This window comes from Pleurodeles waltl, chromosome 4_2 (assembly GCF_031143425.1).
Source record: "Pleurodeles waltl isolate 20211129_DDA chromosome 4_2, aPleWal1.hap1.20221129, whole genome shotgun sequence".
Classification (NCBI taxonomy): domain Eukaryota; kingdom Metazoa; phylum Chordata; class Amphibia; order Caudata; family Salamandridae; genus Pleurodeles; species Pleurodeles waltl.
The window spans coordinates 38,435,724-38,463,005 of NC_090443.1; the positions used below are offsets into that span (position 1 = coordinate 38,435,724).

At 47.2% G+C, this 27,282-nt stretch overlaps 1 protein-coding gene across 6 annotated transcripts in view; it reads left to right on the top strand.

Moving 5' to 3' along the window:
* LOC138292135 (breast cancer anti-estrogen resistance protein 3 homolog) overlaps nucleotides 1–27,282 on the top strand; it is a 191,702-nt gene that overhangs the window by 136,252 nt on the left and 28,168 nt on the right. For all 6 annotated transcript variants that reach the window (XM_069230540.1, XM_069230537.1, XM_069230541.1 and 3 more), the window contains exons 3-4: nucleotides 6,536–6,969; nucleotides 15,795–15,889. In XM_069230540.1, coding sequence (XP_069086641.1) covers nucleotides 6,536–6,969; nucleotides 15,795–15,889 — 529 coding nt within the window. The remainder of the gene's footprint in view (nucleotides 1–6,535; nucleotides 6,970–15,794; nucleotides 15,890–27,282) is intronic.

Consider the following 27,282-nt stretch of genomic DNA (forward strand, 5'->3'; position numbering starts at 1 on the left):
CCCGCCAGTGTACCGCCGCCCCATTGAATCCTCCAAGGCGGCGCAGCTTGCTGCGCCGCCGAGGGGATTCCGACCCCCCCTACCGCCATCCAGATCCCGGCGGTCCGACCGCCGGGATCCGGATGGCGGTAGGGGGGGTCGCGGGGCCCCTGGGGGCCCCTGCAGTGCCCATGCCACTGGCATGGGCATTGCAGGGGCCCCCGTAAGAGGGCCCCTAAATGTATTTCACTGTCTGCTGCGCAGACAGTGAAATACGCGACGGGTGCAACTGCACCCGTCGCACAGCTTCCACTCCGCCGGCTCGATTCCGAGCCAGCTTCATCGTGGAAGCCTCTTTCCCGCTGGGCTGGCGGGCGGCCTGAAGGCGACCGCCCGCCAGCCCAGCGGGAAAGTCAGAATTACCGCCGCGGTCTTTCGACCGCGGAACGGTAACCTGACGGCGGGACTTTGGCGGGCGGCCTCCGCCGCCCGCCAAGGTCAGAATGAGGGCCATAGTCCATTAATCCTCAGCATCTCTCCGTCGAGATGGCCTACTAGTTGTATGTACCTGCCATCTCTGTCTGTTACGCTGCGTTGTACCACATAGGGAACCCCTGGAGCTATCCAGATCAAGACCCCCCTAGCGAAGGATGAATTGCCAGAGCCGTAGACTTGCCCCGCCCACGATTTCGCCAACCGCGGGATCTCATCTGAGGGGATATGTGTTTCTTGAAGAATGGGTATGTGGATGCGATGTCTTTTTAGATGTGCATGGATTCTGTTGCGCTTGTTTATTCCCGCCATGCCTTTTAAATTCCAAGTCATTATATTGTATATTGGTTCCTTATTCATTATGTTAATTTGAGGTTTAACGTGTCAGCGTAATGATCCCGGGATCCCATCCCCAGTGTCGTCTATGTAACGCTGTCGGCACGGCGCGCGCACCCCCAGCCCGAGTCCCCGCCCCCATCACACACCGGCACGGGGGCCGCCCCAACCCCGAAAAGGGGAGATAGTGCAGAGATGGAGTGAAAAAAATAGAGAGGGAAAACAAAATACAACACTAAAGGATATTTCGAGTAAGGCCCGAGTTGAAACAAAGTGGCACAACCGGTGCCTAAACAGCAGTCCAGGAGGTTAAGTTCCATACGTTAATGAGGTTGATGGGGAGCGTGGGTTAATTGAGGTTGGACCTCCAATGGCCCACCTCCAGGATAGTTCTTTCCCTGTGTGCATTAAGTTGTGGTCACGTCTCGCGGCGACCGTCCAGCGAGGAGCCGGAGGGGCGGTAGCAGCTTCGGCCCCAGTCCAGGGCGGCCGCGTGGCTCCATTCGTGGCTACGCGGGAAGGGGGGCCCAGCCCCCCCTCACATGGCATCTGGAGAGAGTGCAGTTCCGGCTTGTGTAGAAACATTAGAGTTCGTCAGCCGAGCATGGGGTGAAGGCGGGGCCGGCCAGGAGAGGGGAGAGGGATGGGCTGGATCCCCCTCCGGGAGAGCCATTGTCGGTGTCATCTGCCTCGCTTCTGGTGTCGGTTTGGGATCGGGTGAATGTGCTAGTTTCCTTTAAGCTTTGTGCTTGATCGGCTTCCATCCATGATTTTGTTGGTCGAGATATTGTTTTGGGTTTCTTTTTCCTTCTGGGTTTGGGGGTGACCCATTCTTCAGTTGGTTCTTTTCCTTTGGGCGAGTTGACCAGGCCCTTTGCGTGAATCCATGTCCATGCGTCCTCCGGAGTGGGGAACATGAGTGTTTTATCGTCGGTATCAATATGCAGGCGGGCTGGAAACACAAGTGAGTAGATGATGTTATGTTCCCGCAGCAGTTGTTTTATCTTGACGTATGCCGCTCTTTTACGTTGCACTTCTATTGTGTAGTCTGGGTAAGTGGAGATCGTGCTGTTTTCCAGGATGATTGGGTTAGCGTTTCTGAAGTGCTGGAGGACAGAATCTCTTTCCCTGTGGTTAAGGAACCGGGCTATCAGTGGGCGTGGCGGTGCTCCGGGTCGGGGGGGTTTGCCCGGAATTCTATGGGCTCTTTCTATTGCAGGGGCTTTGGCGGTGCCTTGTATGTCCATAATATTTTTCAGCCATTTCTCGATGAAATCTTCGCCTATAGGTAGTTCCAGGCGCTCCGGGATGCCTACAAATCTGATGTTATTGCGTCTGGAGCACCCTTCCGCTTCTTCGGTCCTGCAGTGCAGCTGTGCCAGCTCCGTTTCCATTTGTTGGATTTTGTTTTTCATGTCTGCTATCTCTGGTTGGACCGTTTTTTAATGTTGATTCTGTGTTATGCACTCTGTCTGTCAGTTTGCGGTGATCGTCGCGGAGCAGCGAGACCTCCAATGCCGCGGCGTCTATTTTCCCTTCCAGCGAGGTCTTGGTCTCCATTATTGCTTGCATGATTTTGTCGAACTGTAGGGAATGTTTTCGTAGAGTTTCGCTCAGTTGGAGCAGTGTTGCCGCTTGCGTAGCAGAGTGTTCGGTATCATGGAGGGATTCCCCACCAGTGGGGGGTCCCGGTTTGGGGAGCTTTGGCTTGACCATGGTGCCCTCTTCTTGGGCGGAATAAGTAGAGTTAGGTAGGATCCAGAGGGGGTTCCAGGAGGATTAGGTCGGACAACTCGTATGTGATATGAAGACGCAGCGTTCGGTGTTACTGTTACAGGGTTCAATGAGTAGTAGTGCAAAGTTTAGTACTGTTGTGGAGCCAGAGGATGTCTGAGATTGTGTTATTAGTGCGGGCTTAGTTTTTTTCCCTTGCCTCATCTGCGAGATCCACAGTGTCCTCGCTGGTGCAGCCCCTACAGCAGCAGCCTCCGCTTGTTGGAGAGCAAAGGTATTATCGTGCGCCAATGGTGTTTGTTGTAGTCAAGAACTTACTACTTAAGGAATTTTGTTTTTCTGGTATCTAAATAAAAAAAAAAATGTTTTTCCTCTTTCGCCTATACTCCTTTTTTTTGTCCTTTTGTGCTTTTCTTTGTTTTGGGTTTCTCCGAGGTGGTTTTTGTAGCTAGTCCTGCACACACGGTCTCCGCCTCGGTGCAGGATTGTATTTGCCCGTTCCTTATTGCTAATCTAGGCCCTCTTGTTTTCCTCGGTGTGGGGGGGGGGGGGGGTCAGTCACTTCAGGTAGGCCATATTCTCCGGCCCAGTCGCAGCGGGCCCAAAAGACAAAGTTCAGGCCGTCCCACGCCGCATGGTGCGCGTCGTAGAGTCTCTGGAGGCCCGGGCCCCCCGCAGACGGCTCCGCACAGCCCAGGGCCAGTCCAGAGGCGAGCGGCACCGACCGGACAGAGCCGGGTCCGCACGCGGCCCGGGCCCGATCCCACGGGGGCCCAGGGCTCGCGCGCCTCCTCCGCGCGAAGACAATCAGGCCGGCGGGACGCAGCTCCCTGCCCGGGGGTCGGCCCGTCCACCACTCGCACCCCGGGCCGAAACCGCCCCAGCCGACCGCGCTCAGGGCAGAGGGCGCCGGAGGCGATCTGCGTGAACCGGGAGGCAGTGCCCAGCCCCCCCAGGCCCTGTCAGGCTTCGGGGCCGCAGCGGCGGCAACGGACGCCACACGGACCTCGGGCGGCGCTCTCCTCCCCTCACCTCATCCGGCACGGCCGCTCCTCGGCGCCGGGAGCCTCGCGCTCGTCCCGCTCCGCTCCTCGCATATAAGACGACGCCGGTCCAGGGCGTTCGCGTGCTGGGCTTCCCCTTGATAACAGGGGGGAGCCTCACTGAGGCGTTGCGCATCAGGGATCAGGATATTTAATTAATCGGTGGGCCGAGAGCGGAGCTCCTGAATCAGGCGTCCGCTCCGGCCGCCATCTTGGCCACGCCCCCCAAATTATTTCTCTGATAATCAAAAAACAGAAATCAAAAATGAAAATCTCTGGACAAGAATTTAGCAACAGAGGTATATCAAGGGGCCAGGATTATTCCTTCAGTAGGCCTTTACTGCTCAAACGACCTATTTTTCAATAATTTAAAGAAACATGTTGATTATCTTATTGGGTTGCAATAACACCTAAGACTCAGGAACCCCAGAGGTAAACAATAGCACCCCATCATTACTTCCTATTAACCGCTGCGTATCATAGAACTCAGAGAATATACTTTACCCTAATGGCATCTAACATCCTGTTTAAGAGATCAAGCTCTGCTTTTTTAAATGCCTCATAGACTTCTTAGACTGCTTCATTTTCTGCAGTTCTCATAATAAAATGCCCAGCTTTATGAATTCTTCTCCTAGATCTTTTCAGTGCTTTACCATTTAATTTGATGCCTCCCCTCCACCTCTGACTTGGTTAAGTCTTTGTGTTTGGCCAGCGCCACCTTAAGGTTAGCCATAGATGGCCTTCCTACGACCTCAATCTTTAAACCCCCAAATGAGGACATTGTGGGAGCTTTGGTTAAGTGTATTCAACATATGGGCACTCTTCCACTCCTTCCCTACAACCAGACCCTCAAAGCATTACTTCTATTACAGAAAATAATTCAAGAATGCAGAATGTCTCAGCTATGACAGTGAATGCGTTGCAGATACAGGGCAGATACCCTAATGTGGAGGAGGCTGAGAGTGCCGTCTGCATCGGGTAGCAGAGAAGCAACAGGCTGAGTGCTGGGACCAACGAGGGTGTGGGGATCCTAAAACTGGATTACTCTGTTTAGAGCCACCTCACTGAGTCACAGAGACAAGGGGATGCAAGGCCCCCTCATCCTTCAGAGGGGAATATCCTGCCGGGGTGAAATGGAGAATCCACCTTACCGGAATCCTTTCTGTCCTTCCGCTTTCTTGTTAATGTTCCAACATTAAGGAAAGGGTGAGGAATTGATATCTGAATTTTATTGCCCTTGTCTCTCTTCCTTTTCACTTTATAGCGAAAACGAGTTCCTGGTCTTTCCCAAATGCACCATCCCTCGCAAACAAGCTAAACTCTAAATGCTCCTCTCTGGATAATGAATAAGAAGCTTCTGAGGAGAATTGCTTACACTATCAGATCTTGCTTTGCATGTAAATTCTGTGTCCTTTCTAGTTATTTGCATATTTTTTTTCCTTTAGCAAAGCACTGTGATGCTCATCCACACCACGCCTGTGCTATAGAAATTAATGAATTAATTATTGTAAAAAATTGCTCCCAGAAAAAGGCTCCAATCATCTACAAGATGCACTGTGCAACCTATCTCGTGGAAAGGCTCTTTTGCTGTATAATGTATGAGAAGGCCTCAGAGATGTCCTGCTGCCCTCCTCATACAAAGATCTCCCAAAGAGATCACCCTTCCAGTTGTCTTGAAGTGGTGCTCATGTTTCCTCATGCAAAGACCTCAGACAGCCTGCCTCACCTCAAGAACCCCAAGTACCCCTCCCCACGTTTTTAACCCTGCAGTAGTACTACTCAAATCAGTAATCCCATGGAAACCTCCCTCACATCTAGTACCCCTCTCCTTAAGACCCCAAGGGCTGCCTCACAGCATCTAGAGCCCTTTAGCTGACCTCTTCATCTCAAGAACTCTGGTTTGACCCTGCACACATCTTAAATTTCAAAGGAGCATTCTTTACCTCAAGAACTTCAGAGTGAGCCTCCATGTCTTTAGAATCCTAGAGGAGTCCTCCCGACCCCCAAGAACTACCCTCTTGAGTGGACGAAGCACACCTGGGCAGAAGACCACCCCGTTTGTCGCGCTGGAGGAGCAGCCAATCCACCCTCCCACCCTGACAATAGCGCATCTAGTCGCGATACCAGACAAAGCAGGAAAAAGCTAGGGGCAAGCGGAAAGTAACTGAGGTTTTACCGGAATTGGACACTGAGTACACCTAGTAAGGCGGTGTGCAATGAAAGGCCACACACCTGGGGATGCCTCACGGCAGGGTGAAAGGAGGCCGGAGAAGGGGAGTAAGCAGAACACGGCACTCGCAGCCCCATGAGCACAGGTAGCGAGTTTGGGCCTAATCCGAAAGAGAAGACACCCCTCAGAGTTAAAAGGTAAAACAGACGCTATCAATTAGGACCCCTCCAAAAAACTAGACGTGGGATTGCTCACGCCCATATTGGAACGAAATGACATTACAGAGGCCAGGACTTAAAGGCCGGTCAGTCACTGCTAAAGAATTGTTTGGTTTAAATGATTGGAAACTCAGTTGAATTCTCGTATTTTGAATTGTACGCAAAATGTGTTATGGTGACTGTAACTGCACAAATTACAAATGGTGATGGGTTTAGCAACGTTAAGAAGTTTGCGGGCAATTGCACGTTGATTATAAAAGAATAAAAGCGGCCAATTTTATCCACTACCAAATGTGCACGTATTGTATGATTTATGCGCGCTACTGGGACAGTTGTACTAACATGTCAAAATAACTGGAGTGAGACAAGGGCGGGAGTTAGTTCTCCTGCCTAATCCCATGGAGGAGTCATGAGTTGGTCCTTTCACTATAAACACCCCGTTGCAGTCTTCTGTACTCATCACAGGAAGTACTTCAGAGTTGTCCTCGTAATCCTCACATGAAGTACTCCAGAGCACCTTCCTCCGTATACAGCGCATTGACTCCTATTTGTTTTGTTCCTAGGTGGCAGAATCCCTAGTTCAGGAGGATGGTGACTTCCTGATCCGGGACTCCCGCTCCAGCCCCGGTGACTATGTCCTTACCTGTCACTGCAGGAATGAAGCCATGCACTTCAAGATCATCCGTGTGGTGCTGCGGCCGCGCAAGGGCTATAGCCGGGCCCTCTTCCAGTTCGAGCAGGACCAGTTTGACAACATCCCGGCCCTGGTGCGCTTCTACGTTGGGAACCGCAACCCTGTGTCTGAGAGCTCTGGCGCGGTTATAGTTAACCCTGTGGCCCGGCAGACGCCCCTGAGGCTGCTGATCGAGAAGTATGGTGCCCAGTCCCAGCCACCGGCAGACGTGATAAGTGCCCCGAGGAGCTCGCTGGAACCGTCCCGGAGGAGAAGTGTGCGTGCTCTGTCCACGGCGGACCTAGCTGATATCAGCCTCTTCAGGTGAGTGTGGGACATGCTCGTGACCAAGTAGGAGAAGAGGGAACAAATACCTAAGTGTTTTTCTTTTGAAATATCAAGCTATAAATATCGGCCTACCAAATGTAAGCAAAATGCTGATTACCACAATGTCATGCAGGTAGGTGTACACGAGTAAGTGCAGATTTACTACTGTTAACATGTTCCTTGATGATATATATTATCAAGTTACGTAGATGTGGAGTTGAAAATAGCAAGTCTCTACTTACCTAGAAATATTTCCCTTAACAGTAAGGTGTTGGTTGATATTTTCGCCACGCTACTTTGGTCGGTTGAAATGTTTGCCCTCTACATTCTGACATAAAACGTAAATAACCTGACACAGCCCCACCAATGGGCTTCAGTCCTGCAGGTTTGCGTATAGAAACCCGAGACAACGCTACAATCTGTCACACAGTGCTGCGTCCCACTGCTCTTTTACTGAGACCCACCACAGATTCACTAACGTACCTCAGACCTGATGTGCCACGCCCTGTACCGCCCAGTACTGGCATCCCCAAGCACAGCACTGCCAGGCCCTCCAGTCAGTGCTGCCACCCTGCTATTCCAGCACTGGGACCCGCATGCGGCTCGGCCAGTGCATCTCAATCTTGAGGCATCCCCTGCTGTCCCATTCTCGAGCACCCACTGCCCTGTCCGAGTGCGCGCGCGTCTCGCTCTGTGGACCCCCTGCTGTTCCAGCACGAGAGGGAGGCGAGCCAAAGCAGGCCCGAGCCTGGCTCGGTGCAAAGGCGTGACTCTGGAACCTCATTTAGGGAGAATCCTTGGACTAGACAGGACCTGCCTTTCACCCCAGTTTATGGAGCGCTGAAGGGGAAGAATAAAAACAAAAAACACAGCGTCGAGCGTTGGAGAGCTGTTGTAGCACTAACATCCTAAATGCACGCGTTTCTTTTTCCACAGACCTTGCTGTTTACAGTATAACAAATGCCTTACATTTCATGTAATACACTGACGCCTGCAGCTTCGCGCCTGCAGTCTGGGGCGCGCTGCACTTGGCACTGGCAGCTGTAACCTGAGCGCGCGGTCAGAGGAAAACAAAGCAATGCAGAGTGACAGCAGGAGCTCTCTGCCGTCACCCTCCTATCTAATGACACCTCTCGGCGCGCGGGGGATCTTTGGAATCAGTGCTGTGCTGTAAATCAGACCAGTGACGCTAACCGAGTGCTCTGCTTTCCCTACATTTGTGTGTGTTATGTAGAGAACACCCAGGAGCATGGAAAGGCCTCTCCCTTGGCTTAATTGCGACTCTGGTCCTCATTCACAAAGATAAAGTTACACGTGTTGATTTACTCACTTGTAAATCCGATACTGCATTTAGCTGCAAATCTACGCTCCATTTTTTTTTATTTTTCATAATTTCCTAAATATAGACCCATAAGACCCATAGTTGAATCTCCGTCAACAAGCTTTAGGAGTGTAAAGTTACGACTACCACCTTTTTACATGCAGGTGGGGATCTCCACCATCTTTCTATGCAAAACTATAGGGAAACATTTTAACGTTTATTATTCTTTAAAAGAAAGTATTAGCAATGCTTTAATATTAAATATAAATGGTAAATAATGTAAAATAATGATAATAAACCTAGAGCTATTAAAATAAAATGTTACAGCACTTAACAATGTAGACCCTGATTCATACTTTTTTTTGCTCTACATTTGCCTCATTTTTTTGACACAAAAGCGGCGCAAACTTGTATTTTGTAAGTTTGTGCCGCTTTTGCGTCAAAAAATGACGCAAATGCGGCGCAAAAAAAGTATAAATCCGGACCTAAATGTGTACTAAATTAAATGTGTATTTAAATAATTAATCAAAAGTATTTATTTAATGTATACATATTTCTTTATAAATAATGTAAAACATCCCACCCAATCCTACCTGCGTATATTTTTTGTTAATATTTTTTACATTATGGTAAAATTTATGTGTAGAACTATTATTTTCAATGTTAACAAAAGTTTAGATTTGTTCATTTCTTGCACGATTACTTAAAATCATTACAAGCTAAAAAGCCTTTGTATATTGATAAAAAACTGTAGAAAAGATAAAAACACAGATATGATAAATCTTTCAATAATAACAAACATAGACTTAATTTTAGCTTTAAAACTAGGTTGTTACCTGCTTCCTTATTCATTTCCAGATGAAGCTTTTGAGTGTGTGCTCCCTAGCCTGCTTTGCTTTCAGACCATAAGTTAGGGACTTGGCTTTTAATAGCCATTGCTGCGAGGTTAGCCCAAACTCTAGCTGGACTTGAGCATGTGAAGTACAGTTTGGGAGCAAGAAAGCTCTTCAGTAGCAAGATGACTACACTCTATCTAGCCAGTTGTCCATTGTGTTTCTAAAAGTCAGAGCCCCAAAAGCCACTGTGGGTAGAAATTTACATCCTATTATCCTCAAAAGTGTAGATACATCCAGAATATTAATTGCTTTTTTGACTTTGGGGAAGGCCCATTCTTATGAGTTGACAACCTCCTGTTAGGCTGTAATGTGAGCTGCCATACTCCCAAATATTTATAAAAAGTCACCATCTCATTGGCCTTTCCCTCGATAAACTACACCCCCTTGTTTGCCAGTTTCCTCGAGATTATCATCACCTTCGTTTTGGTTATATTCACTTTCAAGCATTTGGCCTTACAGTAATCTCTTAATGTTGCTCAGTTTGATCAAGCAGAACCATGTCATCCGTGATTGAATTTCGAGGCTGGCCAATTTAGGTGGAAATGCCCTCATTGACGCCAAGTGGTCTGGGAGGTCTGCCAAATACAAATTGAATAGAAGTGGTGCCAATATGCAGCCTTGTTTCAAGCCCTTGTTTGTCCTGATTGTGCCTGTGGTGGCCCATGCAGTACTAAACCCTTATCTTCACTCAAGTGTTTGAATAAAGGGTGATGATTGCTTGTAGCAAATTCTGCGCTATACCCCAGTTGCCGAGTTGCGCCCACAGTTTTTCCAGTGACACGCTGTCAAGCGCAGACTGGAAGTCAATAAACCTCGCATAGTTTGTCATTGCATCTTCAATCAAATGGGCAATGCAAATTAAATTGTTCTCAAAGTGGCAGCCCTTTTGGAACCCCATTTGAGATAGGGGTTTCATCTTCCTTTCCCTAACCCAGGCCCGGAGCTCTCAGTTTAATATACTGGCATAGCACTTTCCTTCAACATTTAATTGTGCAATCAGTTGGTAGTTCCCCCGGGGATGATCGTGAACTTTTTTGTGGATTGGGACCTAGAGTTCACCTTCCCATGTCTCTGGGATGCTTCCCCCTAGTCCGCGCTCCTGGAATAGCGGCGCCATCACTGCTGTTCATCAAAATGGAGCCCACTTGTATACTGCGGCAGGGATGCCAGTTGGTCCTGGTGCACCTCCAGCTCACAATGATTTGATAACAAATGCTACTTGGGTCGGGTTTGTTGAGGGTGTAACCCCACAAGCTGTTAGTCCGGAGTCTTCACAATCTAGATCAGATAGCCTCATCAGACAACTGGGGTTCTTTTCTGTCAGCTTTGGTGGACTATGAGACACTATGGGGTCCTCATAAAGAGCCTTTATGTAGGTTTCCCATTCCTCCGGAGCAATGTTAGTGTTGGTGCCTGGTTAGTCAGCTAAAAGCATTTGTTGACCCATAGCCAAAATTTTCTCTGGTCTCTAGATTTAATAACCTCATGTGCGTTGACTCTCCGCCTGGCTTCCTTGTCCCTCCATTGTGCATAGAGGGCTTTTCTATATTCTAGGCGGATGGAGACGATCCGGCTCGTAGTTCCTTATTTTTCCCCTTGTCTTTGATCAGCTTCCGCAGGGCTTTACTGAGATTGCATTTTAGGGCCATGATTTGGTGCGTCCTATCTGCTGAATAGCTAGAATATGCAGATGGTTTGCCATTTTTTATCACACTTAAACTGTTTAAGTTTTTCCTCAGGCGATAGGTCAGTGAATCTCAGAGATTTGGGGTGATAGATTTTCATGTGGTTTGCTAGACTATATCCAGAGAAAGGTCCACAATTTCCTCTTGCTTCTCTTGGTTCACCATAGCCCACTTAATTTTCTTGTCAGGCTCAAGCTGATCCTTGCTGCCCAGGTGACTTATCTCGAGCTTAGTGGGCCGTAGGGCCTGGACTATGCAGTTCAGAATGGCATGATCGCTTGCCAAAGAAGGAATCACACTAAGTTTAATAATGTCTTGAAAGTGCACCACCGACGCCCAGATGTAATGCAGGTTGGCCATTCTGTAGCAGGAGATGCGCGTGTAAGCCGCAGGTGAGTCTGAGCAGAGCCTCCCATTGATACACACAAGCAAAGTTGATATAGAAAAGAGGCCAAAACAGCTTCCTGTTTGCCATTTCTTTGTGCCTGCCTATCGATGGGGGGTATGGCCCATATTTGGTCGTCCAGTGTCACAAATGGCGAGTCTTTTACTGTGGGCATGAGGTTCATGTTGAAGTCACCCATCACGGCCCACATGTCTTCTGGGTGGATGGCCGGTAGATCTTTCAGAGCGGGAGTAATTAAGCCAGCGTTGCATCTCTTCTTGCTTTTGCCGGGTAGAGACAAATGCATCCTACAATGACGGTTGTGAGCCTAGTTTTTACTTTATTTGTCATTGCCGCAGAAAGTTTAAGAAAGATATAGTCCCCATTCACTTTATGTAGTATTGTGGCTGTTTCGCCAAATCATTCTTTACGTAGACTGAGACTCCTCCAGTTGCGTGGCGCCTGCCCTTGAGGCTACTGCAGGCGATTCATAGGCTGTGAAGTAAGGACAGGGGGACAAATTAGAGAGCCTAGATCTCCCGCAGGGCTACAAGATCGCATTTCGTGATTTTGCTTTTTGCTGCTGCCTTGGTTTCACAGTCTGTTAAGCCTCGGAAATTCCATTAGCTGATTTTCAAATTTGAATTTATTGCTTGGGAGAAGTTAGCCAGTGGTAGCTAAGGGCGTTTGGGAGCTATGCCCAGTCCAAGGATTTCTGTGCTTGCATTGTGCAGTGACGGGCACCTCCTTCTTTATTTGCTGTTATTAATAAGGACCTTTCTATGCCTGTAAGCAAGGTGGATATTTGGTGGGGTCACTGCTCAAACTTGTATTCCCCAATTTTCTAAATGCTTCTTATTTCTTTTTAAGGTGCTTATTGGAGCAGGGTTGGTGAAAGTTATTTTGGTGCACTTGTTTTTGTCCCCGATATCAAGGGGGAGAAACGACACTCTGTCTATGTCAGCCGAGGAAATATTTTCTAGTTCTGGTATGTGGACAATGATACTCCCTCTGTTGAGAATGTCCCACTTTCATTGTGTGGCCCATTCAGTGTATAAGATGACCTTAAGATCACAGGAATTCACTGTTTCCTCATTGATACACTGAACTGTGTCCTGCCATTCAGCTGTGTTGGGCAGGCTGACATTACCCTTGCTGGGGTCCAGCTCCTTCTTCCATGGGCGGATCCTGTCGGCATTCCGCAGTAGGCGATCATTGGGACTGACCTGCGGGGTTATATTCATAGGGCTGCTCCAAGAAGATGTTGTAGTGCCGGGGTGGTCCCCCCACCTCATGCAGTCTATTTTATGTTGACTAGTTGCTTTTACGTCATTCGTGCCAGCTACTGTATTATTTGTGTGCAGCCAAACTGTGAGTTTACCTGGTGTGACTGCTAAGTTATGGCTTGGTAATGTTGTCTTAGGGGCAGTGTTGGTGATTTAGACTGTGCTGCCTACCTTTTGAGGTGCTCCAGGTATTCCAGTTTGTTTCCCGGAGAGGATGTCTGGTGTTGGGGCATCTGCCTTCTCATTGCCGTGGGTTTTAGCGCCAGGATTGGCACAGCTGTTCAGAGTTGTTATCTTACTACCTCTATTACCCTTTGAGACCTTACTGCCGGAATGGAGCCAGTGTAGAAGATTTGCATCCCTAGTTCTGCTTCTTTTGTTCAGCTTTTTCCATTTCTTTTTATTTTTGCTTGATAGGGGCACACTTCCCCGGTCTTGGGCATTGACGCCGCGGCTTGGAGCTTTAGGAGCCAGAGAGGAGTGCTCCTGTTCTTCTCGACGCTCCTGATCTTGTTTATGCCCCTGGAACTGCTCCGGATACTGCTCAGGCCGGCCACACCAGCAGCTGCCACATATGACAAGCGCTTAGTTTGTTCCGATATACTTGGACATAAGAAAGATAAATATATATTGGCTGTTAAGCCTTCCATCTTTGGCTTGGTGATGCCATTTTGTTGCTGGATCAAGCATTAGCTGGAGAAACCTGAGCAGCAAATGGCCAAAGAGCATCTTTCACCTCCGGCCCTGGACCCTTTAACAAAAATGTAATTTAATTTTACTTTTAAATTAAGCTAAATTAAGTTTCACACTGCATTTTAAAATAATAAAAGAATTACTATATATCAGGGGCGGCTCCTCTGCCAGCAGCAGGAGCTGCAGAACTTTTATAGTATAAACATAATAAAGTTTAAACCTAATAAACTCTGTTTATTATGTTTTTATTATAAAAGTGGGTGGGCCATGGGCATGACAGGGACAGAGGGGGAGTGTACAGCACTCCCCCTCGATGCGCATGTATGTTTGGCCGGCTGTCTTGGGCCGGTCAAACATACATGTGCAGTAAGGCCAGGCAGAGGCACCCAGTCTGTCTGGGAGCACCCTGACTAGGCACTCCCAGCCAATCCTGATGCTGCTTTCAGAAGCGCCAGGATTGGCTGCAGGGCAGGCTGGGGGCCAGTGCCTGGAACGACGGAGGAGAGCGGATGGAGTGGCGTGGATAAAGGTAAGTTTTACTTTCATTAATTTTATTTATTTTTGGCCCCACGCCCGCCCGCCCCTTTTTCCTCCCAGGAGCCGCACATGCCATATAGATGTGTGTGTATATATATATATATATATATATATATATATATATATATATATATATATATATATATATATATACACACATGTGTGTGTGTTTATATTTTAAAGTTGGAATACATTTCCTATTGAATGCTATTTTAAGTCCCTGCTTCTATTAATTTGCTAGAGGAGTGTGTTGTAATACCTGTGAGAGACCATGTATGGTGCTTGACTCTGTCCAAGGCAGTACTGCAGTACATTTACTACTGTTTTGACACCTTCAGGGCTGTAAAAGCTTTAATAGTGTAATTTTTGAATAGCAATGGGCTTACTTTTTGGTGTGTGTGTGTGTGTATGTTTGTATTAACCCGGCCCTGCCCAAACCCTACCTCACTTTTCGCAATCCCCCACCCATTTTCTAATAAGTATTCGCCATTTTGCAGACAGACTCCCTGGCCCCCCAAAAGGTTTACCACTAAAACCATGCTTATGAGTGGGGTGATCTCTGCACAGAAAGGATAGGAGAAGTGGAGGTCGCAGGTTAGTAAAAAGCATTTTGCAGTACCCGAGGAGTACTACTGTAGCATTACTCATACACTACAAACAGTTTGTCAATAGGCCACTCTGTAACAGGAAAGCCTGGGCTGAAATCGCGGCCTGCACGCTAGGACACATTGTGTGATCATGGGTAAACTGCATAACTGATCATTTATACAGCCCACACATACACAAATTAACTGTTTTGGTTTCTCATATGTCAATTTTTACTTAGAAATATTTTTACATTTTTCAAAATGTATTTTAGACAAACGTTACTCAATATATTGAAACAACTGTCAATAATAATTAAATGTTTTATTTTAGTTTTATGCAGCTTTGCCACATTTTACATGTTATGTGACGTGTGCTATACATCATGGTTTGGCCAGTGCTTTGACTTTTAGGACCTAGTGAAATCATTGGCTCGGCTCTGGCTCAGTTCTGCGTAAGAATTTGCTGCCTTGCCCCCTCTGTTCAGAAGTTAGGAAGCAACAGATCCCAGCCAGTACTCCTCGGTCTTGAGCTCCTACCCCATGCTGCCCCAGTACCGGCGTAGCTCTGAAGTGCACCCGTGGCCCTACCAAGCGATGCACCATCTGGTTGACTTCCTGGTACAGGTCTGCCAATGCCTTCTGTTGTGCATATGGCACATCCTGGTGTTCTAGTACTGGGGCCCACACACAGGTCTGCCAATGCCTTCTGTTGTGCATATGGCACATCCTGGTGTTCTAGTACTGGGGCCCACACACAGGTCTGCCAATGCCTTCTGTTGTGCATATGGCACATCCTGGTGTTCTAGTACTGGGACACACACACAGGTCTGCCAATGCCTTCTGTTGTGCCATGTGGCACACCCTGGTGTTCTAGTACTGGGACCCACACACAGGTCTGCCAATGCCTTCTGTTGTGCATATGGCACCCAGGTCTGCCAATGCCTTCTGTTGTGCATATGGCACATCCTGGTGTTCTAGTACTGGGACCCACACACAGGTCTGCCAATGCCTTCTGTTGTGCATATGGCACATCCTGGTGTTCTAGTACTGGGACCCACACACAGGTCTGCCAATGCCTTCTGTTGTGCCATATGGCACATCGTGATGTTCTAGTACTGGGGCCCGCACACAGGTCTGGCTTTGCACTACTCTTCCTGCAATTAGAGAAGCCATACACAGTTCGCACCATTCCTTCTCAGTCATGAACTGCAGCCACTCCTGCTGTTCCAGTGCCTGGCATCACATCTGCCCCTACAATATTATAACACACACTCCGCTCTGACTGCCTAACCCAGTTCGACACACCTGCCCCCTGACATCCCTTGTAACTCTGAACTGGCTTTAGTTCACAATCACGCTGTACAGATGCAACGAGTATGAAGTGCTCAACAAAAACTGGCAGGGATCTGAAAACTGTCTATTTATTCCACAGAACCAAAGACAAAAGTGGAAGCCAACCCGCCAACCTGGACGCTGTTGGGAGGAGATCGTCTTTGTACACAGCGCAGTCTGACAGCAACCTGATAGGTGAGACTGTCTGTATATCACACAATATTACAAGCCATCACTACAAAACAGTAAAAACACAAAGGGTCTTATTACAACCTTGACAGAGGAGTTTCCTCCATCACAAATGTGGTGGGTCCGTCGTATTAAGATCCTCATTGAATATAATTGGATCATAATATGGCGGACGGGATAGCCGCCACATTTGTGATGGAGGAAACCCCTCCATCAAGGTCGTAAAAAGGCCCATAATATTCTTTGCCTCAACTCCCGGACTCTATTAGAATTCATGCTATGTGTTTACGGGGGTCAGGAAATAGGAAAGTAGAAGTGGTCCCGCCATGGTCCCCACACCCTCTTACAATAAAGGAAACAGCCCTAGACATGAGAACATCTGTCCATATCACTCAGCAATTACTCTTTTGTCGGGTATTCGCTGATCACCAGTGTTTAGCAATGTCCCTTTTAGCAAGGACAGCACCCACGTCTACCAGAGCCACTCACCCCTAGGAGTAGCAGTTTAGAAGAGAGATCAGTGGGTCGCCTCAATACTTTTGGCAGGGTCTGGACGATGTTGAACTTCTCTGTATCATGTGAAAGAAGTCCTGTGTGTCCAGATGGCAGCTAGTGCACCCAGAAAGGGGGCCCTGCCCATCTTTGAAAGCCATTTGACTGTATAGTAGACTATAGTATAGTAGTTTCTGTGCACATAGTTAAATTGGAATTAGGACAGTCTCGATGTGCATGTCAGCTCTCAAGGAGCCATTGAACCTTCTGTCCAGTCTGCCTCCTTGACCGAAGCCAGGTCCTTCTCCACCACTGTCGTAGAACCTTGAAAAAGTCTGTGGCATTGGGCACAAGGGTTCGGTATACCCTCAAAATCCATTATCTACCCAATTACTCCTTTGACCTAAATCATGGTAACTTCCAGAAATGTCTTTAAATCTGCTTGATAAACCTCCAGCACAGGTCCTAATTACAGATATCTGTCAAGATCAAATTCTTTGTGCAGAGTCATGAATGACTTCACTCGATCCTTTACCCAAACCTCTCCAAGTTTTGAAAATCCTATGCAGTTTCAGGACACAAATACAGCTACATGTAGCAGCCTTGTCTCTTGCATTATGGTGCTCCTTGTGTGAGTTCACCATTCCACCCGATCCAGTGCACAGCTTGGTGCCGGCCATCTAGAACTACTCTTGTCATGGGGGTAAACATCATAGGGAATCAGGATCTATAAAGAGGTCCTGAAACATCTGTCCCTAAGAGTAAGTGTAAATCAAGGCAAAAGGCAGAAAAATCTCTGTCCCCATGCAACCATTTATTCGCTATGACTAATTGAGATCCCCATTTATAGAGATGTTTGAGTGCCAGTCGTAGCCCTCCATCAAACAGACATTGGGTACATTTATCAAATTTCTCAAATGCAATTCTTGGTTGGATATTTGTTCATAGGAAGCTATTTATATGTCCCTGCCATGGGTTGAAGAAGCGCTGAGGGATTTCATACGGGCAAAGCTGAAGAGCATGAAGGCTCTCATTGCGAGTGACCCAGTTAATTGAAATATGAGTGGAAACTCTTATTATCGGGGACAAACTCATAATCAGAAGGTATTTATTTAATCCAATAAATTCTGACCTAGCGGATTCACTTTTTATCGGGTTTAGTAAATATTGGCCAAAATACTAGACCACTCTTAATGAGGGCCAAAGACTTTTGGAGCGCAAGATCATTTTACATCACATCACCGTACTAAAGCTAGTAATAGGTAGTCTGTTCCACTCCTGTATGTCTCTGTGTATCATTCCATGCGGGTGTCAAGTGAAGAGCTAATAGTTTTTAAGCAAAGCTTGGTTTGCCAGTTGGTCTGTGTCCTTCCCCCACAGACTGGAATTATGATTTAATTGGCACAGTTCACCTCCAAACTAGAGAGCTCTCCATAGGCTCGGAGGATTTCCTTCAGTTTTTCCTTGGCCATCACTTTTAGTGCTAAAAGAGAAGCCTGTCATCCGCATATAGGAACATGCGGTCCTCTGTACTCCTTGTTCGAAACCTTCACCAACACTTCTCTTTGAATCCGAGTTGAAAGGGGCTTAATAATCAGAGTGAATAGTTTGAGAGGGAAAGGGCATCATTTCCTGGTGCCTTTCACTATTGTGAAGAAATTGTATAGAATAATCAATGAAAGTCGATTATATATGTTGTTTACAGAAGTTTTTTAATAATATTTTATAATATTTTTAACATATCTTGTCTCTCCTTTCATGCTCCTAAATCGCAGTGGAGACAGACAACTAATATAAACTTGGCACCAATTCTTCTTCTGCATTGATTAGTCATATGCATTTTTCATTTACTTTATTTTACCTTCCCAAGCATTCTCAACCCTTTCCCCGACGCATTTCAGGATAAGAATCCTACCATGAGGGGAGAACGTAAAATGAGTCTTTAATGCTAGAATACTAGAACTCAAACGAGAAAGTAAAAATATAAATATATTGACACCAATATAGCACCACCCTACCACATATCAAAACCAGTACTTATTAAGGGCACTGAGTTACACTCTATAACCCGTATGTTAACTGAATGTTTGTGACAGTCCATAGACCTGAGATTCTCAAGATGGCAACTGTGTACCCAGCACTGCGGTGATATCTGGTATTTAAAGCAAACCAATGAAGGTTTTTATCATATACATCTAAAGGTTCTGCTTTTAATGATGTAATCTAATAGATTCTTATTGTAGGAAGCTGGCCTGGTGTGTGGTGAGCACCTATGGTGTTATCACCTTATACCAGGTCAATGTATCCTCTATTAGTGAGGTGTAGGCAGTGTCTAGGAAGCCAGGGCTTTCTGGAGGTAGCTGTGGATGAACAAGTCAAGACTTTTCTAGGAGACATGGATAGCGTATACAATACCACTATAGTCACCCAGCACTTACACACATGAAAGAACTACACAGTGTTGCAAAATAAAGGTACTTTATTTTAGTGACACAAATACTAAAATAGTGTATAGGCAATACCCTACAAGCAGGTGAGTAAACACACTATTGTATACACCTTAGTAATCAGGAATGGCCATAGAAAGCAATAGAAAACAGTGAAATAATAGTAAACAATAGAGACCCTAGGAGGAGACCAAACCAAATACAAAAAAAATGAAATGCGAAAGTCAGACCCCCACCCAGGTAAGTGAAATCTGTGGAGGGGAGCTGGAGGAACTAGGATCCCCAAAAGGTAAGTACCAGAGTGCCCGCCAGCAACCATGAGAGAAGAGGTAAGTACCTGTTTTTTCTCAAACCCACAGAGAAACTATGTAAAAGGACTGTGCAAGACCCAAGCAAGCCTGAAAGAAACAGAAGATGGATCCAGATAGAAGAGGACCTGCAAATGAAGGGGACCAAGTCCAGTTCCAGTTCCAGTTGGAGTAGGAGCCACTACCCACCCTTCTGGAGGTGCAGAACCAGGTCGATGGTGAAGACCAGGAGTCGGCTGTGCGGCACAGGCGCAGAGGAAGAGTTCCAGAAGTGATGCAGTTGATGTCCCAAATTGGAAGAAGAGTTGCAGTCCATCAGTGATGTGGAAAAACCACCAACACGCCTTGGCAAAGGCAAGAGTCGCAGAAGAGTATTTGAAGAGCTGCTGGGGACCAAAAAGGTCCGAGGGGACTCAACCCAAGGAGGAGAATCCCATGCGACCTTCAGCAGTGAGGAGAGCCAGAAGTGGAGTATGCAGCCCCCACAGGCAACTCACAGGCAGCAGGCACAGGAGAAGCAGTGAGGCCCACTCAGCAAACCTGGAAAGGAGTCCCATGTTGCCGGAGCAGCAGGCAGGACACTAAGTGCTGGAGGCCAGGGCTACACACAGCCTGAAGACCCCTTGGAAGAAGAGCCAACAAGCCTTAGTAGCTGCAAGAGGTGCAGTGCACAGGTGTACTGTCCAACAAGGAGAGGCATAGACTCACCACCTCCAGAGTTGGACAGCTGGTAGAGGGGAGCAAGGGGACCACTCAAGACCACCACCTGTGTTGCAGGATCCATGCAGAGTTGCAGTAGAGAGGACCCATGCCGCCGGTCGTTGTTGCAGTTGGTGCCTGCGGATGCAGGGGAGTGACTCCTTCACTCCAACGGAGATTCCTTCTTGCTTCTTGGTGCATACTAAAGACTTGCTGCCCTCAGAGGATGCACAGCCAGGGAAATGTTGCAGTTGCTGCAAGGAGCTGGAGAAACAGTGTTGCAGAGCGAAGTTGTTGCTGGAGCTGCAGATTGTAGGTTCCTGTGGAGTCCAGATGCGGTTCCAATGGCCAGAAGTCGAAGTAAATGTTGCAAAGGACACCTGCTGGAATCTTGCACATCGAATCTGAGGACCCACCCAAGAGGGAGACCCTATATAGCCCTAAAAGGGGAATTGGTCACTTAGCAGGGTGACCACCTATCAGGAGGGGGCTGTGACATCACCTGCCTGACCTGGCCACTCAGATGTTCCCAGAGGCCTCTGCCCACCTTAGATTCAAGATGGCAGAATCAAGTGGCCACCTGGAAGACCTCTGGGCACCACCCCTGGGGTGGTGAGGGACAGGGGAGTAGTTACTCCCCTTTCCATTGTCCAGTTTTGTGCCAGAGCAGGGACTGGAGGTCCCTGAACTGGTGCAGACTAGTTTATGCAAGGAGGGCACCAAATGTGCCCTTCAAGCATATCAGTGGCTTGGGTAGTGGCAAAGCAGGGTCTTCTAAGGAGCCCCCAGAGTGCATAGAATCATACAACATATACTGGCAATAGTATTAGGGTATGTTACAACATTTTTGATACCAGACATCCCTAAGTTTGGAGCTACCATTATGTAGCTGGACATAAGTAGTGACCTGTGTCCAGTACACAGCTTAAATGGCGTCCCTGCACTCACGAAGTCCAGGAAAACAGAGCTGGAGTTCGCGGGGGCACCTCTGCTCATGCAGGGGTCCCCTCACATACAGTACTTGCACCCTGCCCTCTGGGCTAGGAGGGCCTGTCATAGGGGTGACTTAGGGTGAGTGTAGTGACCTATAATGAATGGGTGCATGCACCTTTTCACACAGGCTGCAGTGGCAGGCCTGCAGACACATTTTGCGCGGTTCCCATGGGTGGCATAATACATGCTGCAGCCCATGGGGAAACCCTAGGGCCCCAATGCCCATGGTACGAGGGTACAATATACTAGGGACTTTAATGGGGGCACCAGTATGTCAATTGTGGGGTGTAAAAAGTAAGGGACAACTAAATCTAGCAGGAGAGAGCACAGTCACTGGGGTCCTGATGAGCTGGATCCCAGTGAACACAGTCAAAACACACTGACAGCAGGCAAAAAGTGGGAGTAACCATGCCAAAAAGAGGCTACTTTCCTACACTTATAACTTGTTCCTAAAGTGCAATTTGAAATGCAGACTCACCCATTCATTCAAAATGTTATGAAGTCTTTTTTCACATTTTACTGTGGATTTTATACTAGATCGGGATAAGCACGTTCCTCTAATATTCCATGGTATTAATCTTGATTACATTTGTGCAATTCCTTTTGTAATTATCATTGCTGATTTATCAAATGCGCTAATAAGTAGCAAGGAAATGATGAGCTGTTTTTTCTTATTAATAGAGGTTTGAACAAAAGATCACCATTTGCTTGCTTTTGAATTTTGAATAAATAGGTGATGCTGTATTTTTAACAACCGATTGATAAATATTATTATATTAGGTAATTAATAACAGGCCCTTTAGAGGGATTTTATAAAAACTTAATTGGTGTGCTTTAAATACCAGGGGAAACTGTCCTCCCCACCCCCATCCCACCCTTCCATCCAAGGTTCGGACGCCCGATATAAACCACAAATGTAACTTAACATAGGAGCACCTTAGCCATGCCCATTGACAATATTTATTGCATACTTATAGTTCAAGTGTCACCCATGAGAATGCACGGGAATTCTTACGTCAGTTGGCAGGTCATTCACCCCCCACTCCCGGCCCATTCACACCCACTTTCGGCTCTAGGACAGCACCTGGAAATGATTACACCACCCTCGATCATCAAAACCAGGATCAATCGTGTTAAGCAGGTGATGCCTCAAAGTAACCCCTTAACCACCACACCGTTCCCTTACAAAAATAAGAGCGGACAGTGTAATCTCCCCCCAAAAGGTGCAGTCATTCAGCTCTATTCCAAAGCCTTCTTGGGTTAAGCAGTGGAGTTTGGCCTTTCACTGCAAGAATCTAGTGTCTGAGGCTATAGTTCTCTCCCCTGAGCCTGACTGACTATGCAGGATTGTGGGAATGGTCCTTTTTGTACTACCCAATCCCAAACTTCTTCAGATGTAACTTTAAGTTTGGCCAGAGGTATTAGCAAGTATGTGATGAATCAGGTCTCTTGATTTTGGATGAAAGTCTCTGAATGATTTTCTAAGTCACTGGATCAGACAAATGTAGTCAGGGAACCTCCGTATGCAGGAAGAGTCAAAGGAGACCTAACTTACATTGTGTATGGACTTAAAGATTTCATCTCCGTCCCTGCAATTGAGAGTTCTGGGAATCTTTGGTTCTGTTGGAGCCCAGGAATGAGGCTTCTGCCTGAGGGCACAATGGGTTATTTCGACGATGAGGCAGGAGGAGAGTCAAACAGGGAAAATGACCAATTTTGAGAAACTTCTCAGGATTAGCCCACTGCACCCCCACAGGAAACCCCAGGAAGCGGAGACTGGGTGCAGCCCTCAGCATCCTCTGCTCGTTCCCCCAAGGCATTTGACTCTAGGGAGGAGCAGGACTGGGGATTTAGGTACTTTCACTGAATTTCCCAACTCATACATTTGTTCCTTTGCCTTCACCACTGTGGCCACAGCGTTTTGGATGTCTTGGCGGAGTCCATGCCTACTTCTCCGATCTTTTTTCTAAGGCTGGGCGGCTAGCTTGAATAGCTGATATGATCATCGTTGTTAAAAAGGTTGAGCCTTTTGAGTGTTCCTCGGGTGTGGGTTTTGTATCCTCAGTAGGTTGGAAAGCACCAGATTTTTCTTTTGTGGACTTATCCATTCGTCCCTGGTTATCAGTTAGAGCAGTGCCGTGTTTTACCATCATGCCAGGTGACTCCGACCAACACCTTAATGATTTAATTCATCAGGTAGGTATCAGTGAAGAGTGAGGGGAAGAAAGAGGATTGAAATAGATGTATGGGGGATCCCCACATGGTGCGGTCTTGTGTAGTTGAAAGGATGCCCATCCACCTGTCCAGGTAATCTAGCGCCTTGTACAGACAAACTGTGTGTTTTGGAAGGTCCCCCTACCTCACCATCTAGTGTGCCTGGGTCCATGTTTCTTCCTCTTACCACAGTGCACAGTACTGCAGTACTTCTGTGTTTCGTCCATCAACACCTACAATGGAGGCATCAGACGGAAGGATGAGTTCTCACTTGTCGGAAGGATGGGCAGGTACTATCCCCCAAGTGGTAGGCCAGGCCAGTGTCAATGCCTTGGCGAAAGGGAGGAGGGAGGGACAGGCTCCACATCTTCAAGCAGTTGGAGGACAGAGATGACCCCCACCAAACACTCCTGTGGGAGGGAAGGAGCGCACACAGTTGAATCCCAATCAGGTGGAGAGGGAGAAAAGCCTGCTCCAGCCTTCCTTCACTGCTCATTGCACGAACTGTAGGAAACCCCCTCTTTTCAAAAGAGGGCCTGATTTATTGGATTTCACATGGAGGAAAGCCACACTGGAGCACCCAGCCAGCCCCCAACAAGGCAACCTGCACAGGCTGGGACAGGCAGCATATAGTTCCACCAGCGCAGCCTTGCAAGCTACCCACCAGTGCTAGCACCCAAATGTCAGTGCCCTGGTGCGCTGCGCAGCTCTGGAGCCTGGGTGCATCCAAGGGGCAGCACAGTACCGCAGTATGATTCAAGTTCCTCCCGTGTCTAGCTTGTGGCAGAAGCTGCCTTTGCTCCCCACACTGCCATGGTGGCCACTTGTGCAATACCATTTTCTTGGCCCGCAGGCCATCATGGACCGCCACCTTCCGCACCTCCAGCCAGGCTTTACCAGTGCGCCAACTAATATCCATGTGGGCTTCAGCAACAGAGGAGGTTCCTCCTATAGTTGCAGGACCAGACTCCCCCGTTGATGCCTGTACTGAGCTTAGCCGCCCCATTTGGTAGATTTGACAGATCCATCTCCTCCACAACAGCCACAAAGAGGTTTGGAGTGGGAGCACCAATAGCTGAAGGATGTCCACTGGGGGGCAGAGTAGGCCCCACCATACCCAGCAGCGCTGCAGGGTGTTTAGGCCGTTATTAGGATGATGAAGGGATTTTGAACGCAGGGCCTACGGCTCATGAAGAAGCTTCTGCTATCTTGGCTAGCTTAGCAACAAGTGTTGTCATTTTTACACCCCTCCAAAAACCCAAAGTTGTTCAACCAAATGCCCAAAATAAATCGGGTGGAGACCAGTAACAGCCCAAATATACCCCAAAGCCGCAACTCTCAAATAAAGCCTTTGAGAAACATTCCAAACACATTTCTATTTTCTCTTTCAAGACCTAAATAAATAAGAATCACAGTGATCAAAGTACCAATAGTGTTTTGCATATTAAGAAGGAAATTGTAGTGCGATAATGACCTCAGTTAAGTTGTCAAGTTAATGTGTTAAACTGTGTATCAGCAACGTTATTGATTTAATATATCTATACAATGTGACTAGTAAATGTTGGAAGCAGAATTTAAGCAAAAATGTAATAAAAATTTTTTTTTTTTAAAAAGAAGGAAATTGTAGAATCTGAAAAATTGGCACTGATACTGGCAAGCATAACTGCAAAACTGTGGACTTCTATGACACAGCATTTCTGTGTCTTTGCTTTAATTATATTTTAGAGGTGGTTGAAACAGCCCTCCATGCATCTGAAATAATTGCTTATATTTCAAAGCGAGAAAACCACAAGTACTGTCTAGGTGGCAGCCGATTTGTTCTTTGCATGTAACACAATTCCTTTCAGGAAGGTACACTGGTAGTTTTTAGCGTGTCACATTCTTTTGGAACATTTAATAATGCAATGAGATGTGCATACACGGCAACATTTGGGAACATATGATACGGAGATACAGAAAAAAGGCAAGGCTGGAGTCAGAGTCCTTTTTTTTTCATTTTTATGGAACATAATTGTATTGTTTTGCAATCACAAATAGACAGTCGTACCCCCTCCCGATTCCCATACAGGAGCCCCAGTTTGGATAAACAAGGGCTGCCCCTTTAACCATTGGAACCCTCATTGCTGAGTCCGGAATAGTTCTACCATCGACCCCCTATCTTGGCGTGCATCCCCTGGACAGGTAAATGGGCTGCCCCCGTTTGGAACATCGCCAAAGTACCAGCCTGCAATCCTGGGTGAGTGGGTGGCGCTCCAGTGACATGCTTTAGTAAGTAATGTTCCTATGCCTTCCAATGCGTGTTCTCTGAGTCATCCAAGATAACAAGCAGCGCCAATTTAGGAGAGAGTTCCATTATTGGCCTTTCTAGTACCTTTTACCAATTGCTGACCAGTACTTTGAGATAATTGGATACAACCACACCATGTGGTAAAAGTCAGAATCTGGAGCGGTACATCAGAAGTCAGAGGGTCAGATTTAAAAGACCTTTGTGCCTCCTGTGCCACATTAGTGTCATTTTTATTTTATGCTAATGTGGCACTAGGTGGTCATTTCTGCCGTGCCATATTTACACGGTGGCTCAATGCTAGCATTGCCCCACTTTATAACCCCTTGCGCCACGTTATGCCTGCGCCAGACATAATATATGCAAGTGGCTGTTCCTCCGCAGGGAGGCCGCAAAAAATGGTGTTGTGAAATCTACAAGATTTCAGTGCAGCAGTTTTCCACCACTTTTAACGCCTACACATTGCAGGCTTTAAAGTGATATGCCCATAATAACCTATGGGCCTCCCTAGTGCTTTGCTGGACTAGCCCCATACTTAATGCCATTAATCCAGCAAAGCACGACAATACCATCATAAATTCTGATGCTATTGTGCTAACATGCGACATGGTGCGCTGTATTGTAAATACACCGCTACCATGGTGACGTTAGGGGGACTAGGGGCAGCACAAGAAAAGTGGCGCATTGACTGATGAGCCACTTTCTTGTAGATCTTGCCCAGAGTGTTTTATCCTTTTCAGTCGCTCCCCTGGTTTTCACCTAATCTTGTTAAAGAAAAAGGTGTGTAAGCTGTTAGAACGTAAATTACTTTTAAATATATACCTGAGGATAAACATACAGATAGATTTGCTCTTAAGAATTACCATAAATCTATTAAAGCAGCACAATATTTTTATTATGCAAAAAAATAAGGTAGCAAAAAATGTTCTGCATGAAATCTTTAGCATTGTAAACTCTTTCTTACAGCCTAGAGTTTATAATGTTGAGATCCCAGCATCATCAGAGTTTTGCGAAATGCTCACTACATACTTGGAAGAGTGCAGATGCTCCTGAATTGTATCCAGGTGTTGGCCAATTATACAGGATGAGTTCAGCATATTTCGTCAGGGACCATAGGGATCCGCTATCTGGCTCAATATTAACTGCCTGATTGAGGATACAACTGGTTCGCCCTTCATTCCAGCATCAGGACCAGGTGCTTTGTTTGAGGGGCAAGCTACAATGGCAGTGCGTACTTCTGACACATCAAAACAGATGTCCAGGGGAGACGATTGATCCTCCACTTCGTTAGTTCATGGCCCAACCTCACTTAGGCCTATATTTAAAAGAAAATGACGGAGCCCTATGCTGCGCCAAATTGGCAGTGCCGGGCTCCGTCATTTTCACCACACAGGGATGCGTCATATTTAATCCAATACAGCCCACCCCTGTGTTGTCCCTGCACTGGCGGCAAATTGAGCTGCCTAGTGCCAACGCAGGCAACCTTGCACCATCGTGCAAGGATGTCTGCGTTGAGGAGTTTAATTGTTTATGTACATAAACAATCACTAATGGCGATTTGAACTTATGTGTGTGCTGCAGAATGCAGAACTGATTGAGCTGCCTAGCGCTACACAGAAGTGCCAAAGTGTCATTTTGAAATGATTTTTTATGTAGAGGAAGGGACACCTTCCCGCACATAAACAATCACGTCTGACATTTTGCTCTTTCTGTGCGTGCTGCAGAATGCCACTTCTTCACTCATACCCCCATGGCAGTATGAGCCGCCAGGCCGGAGATGTCAATCTCCGACCCGGCGGCCCACAGAGTACCGCTGGCGGCATTATGAGCCGGCCTACTGCCATGGCAAAAACCATGGCGGTAGGCCCTACCGGTGACATGGAATTCCTTCCCTGTCACCGGTAGGCAGCTCCCCCACCCCTCCCCAACACTCACCTGACATCCCCCTCCATCCAAACATCC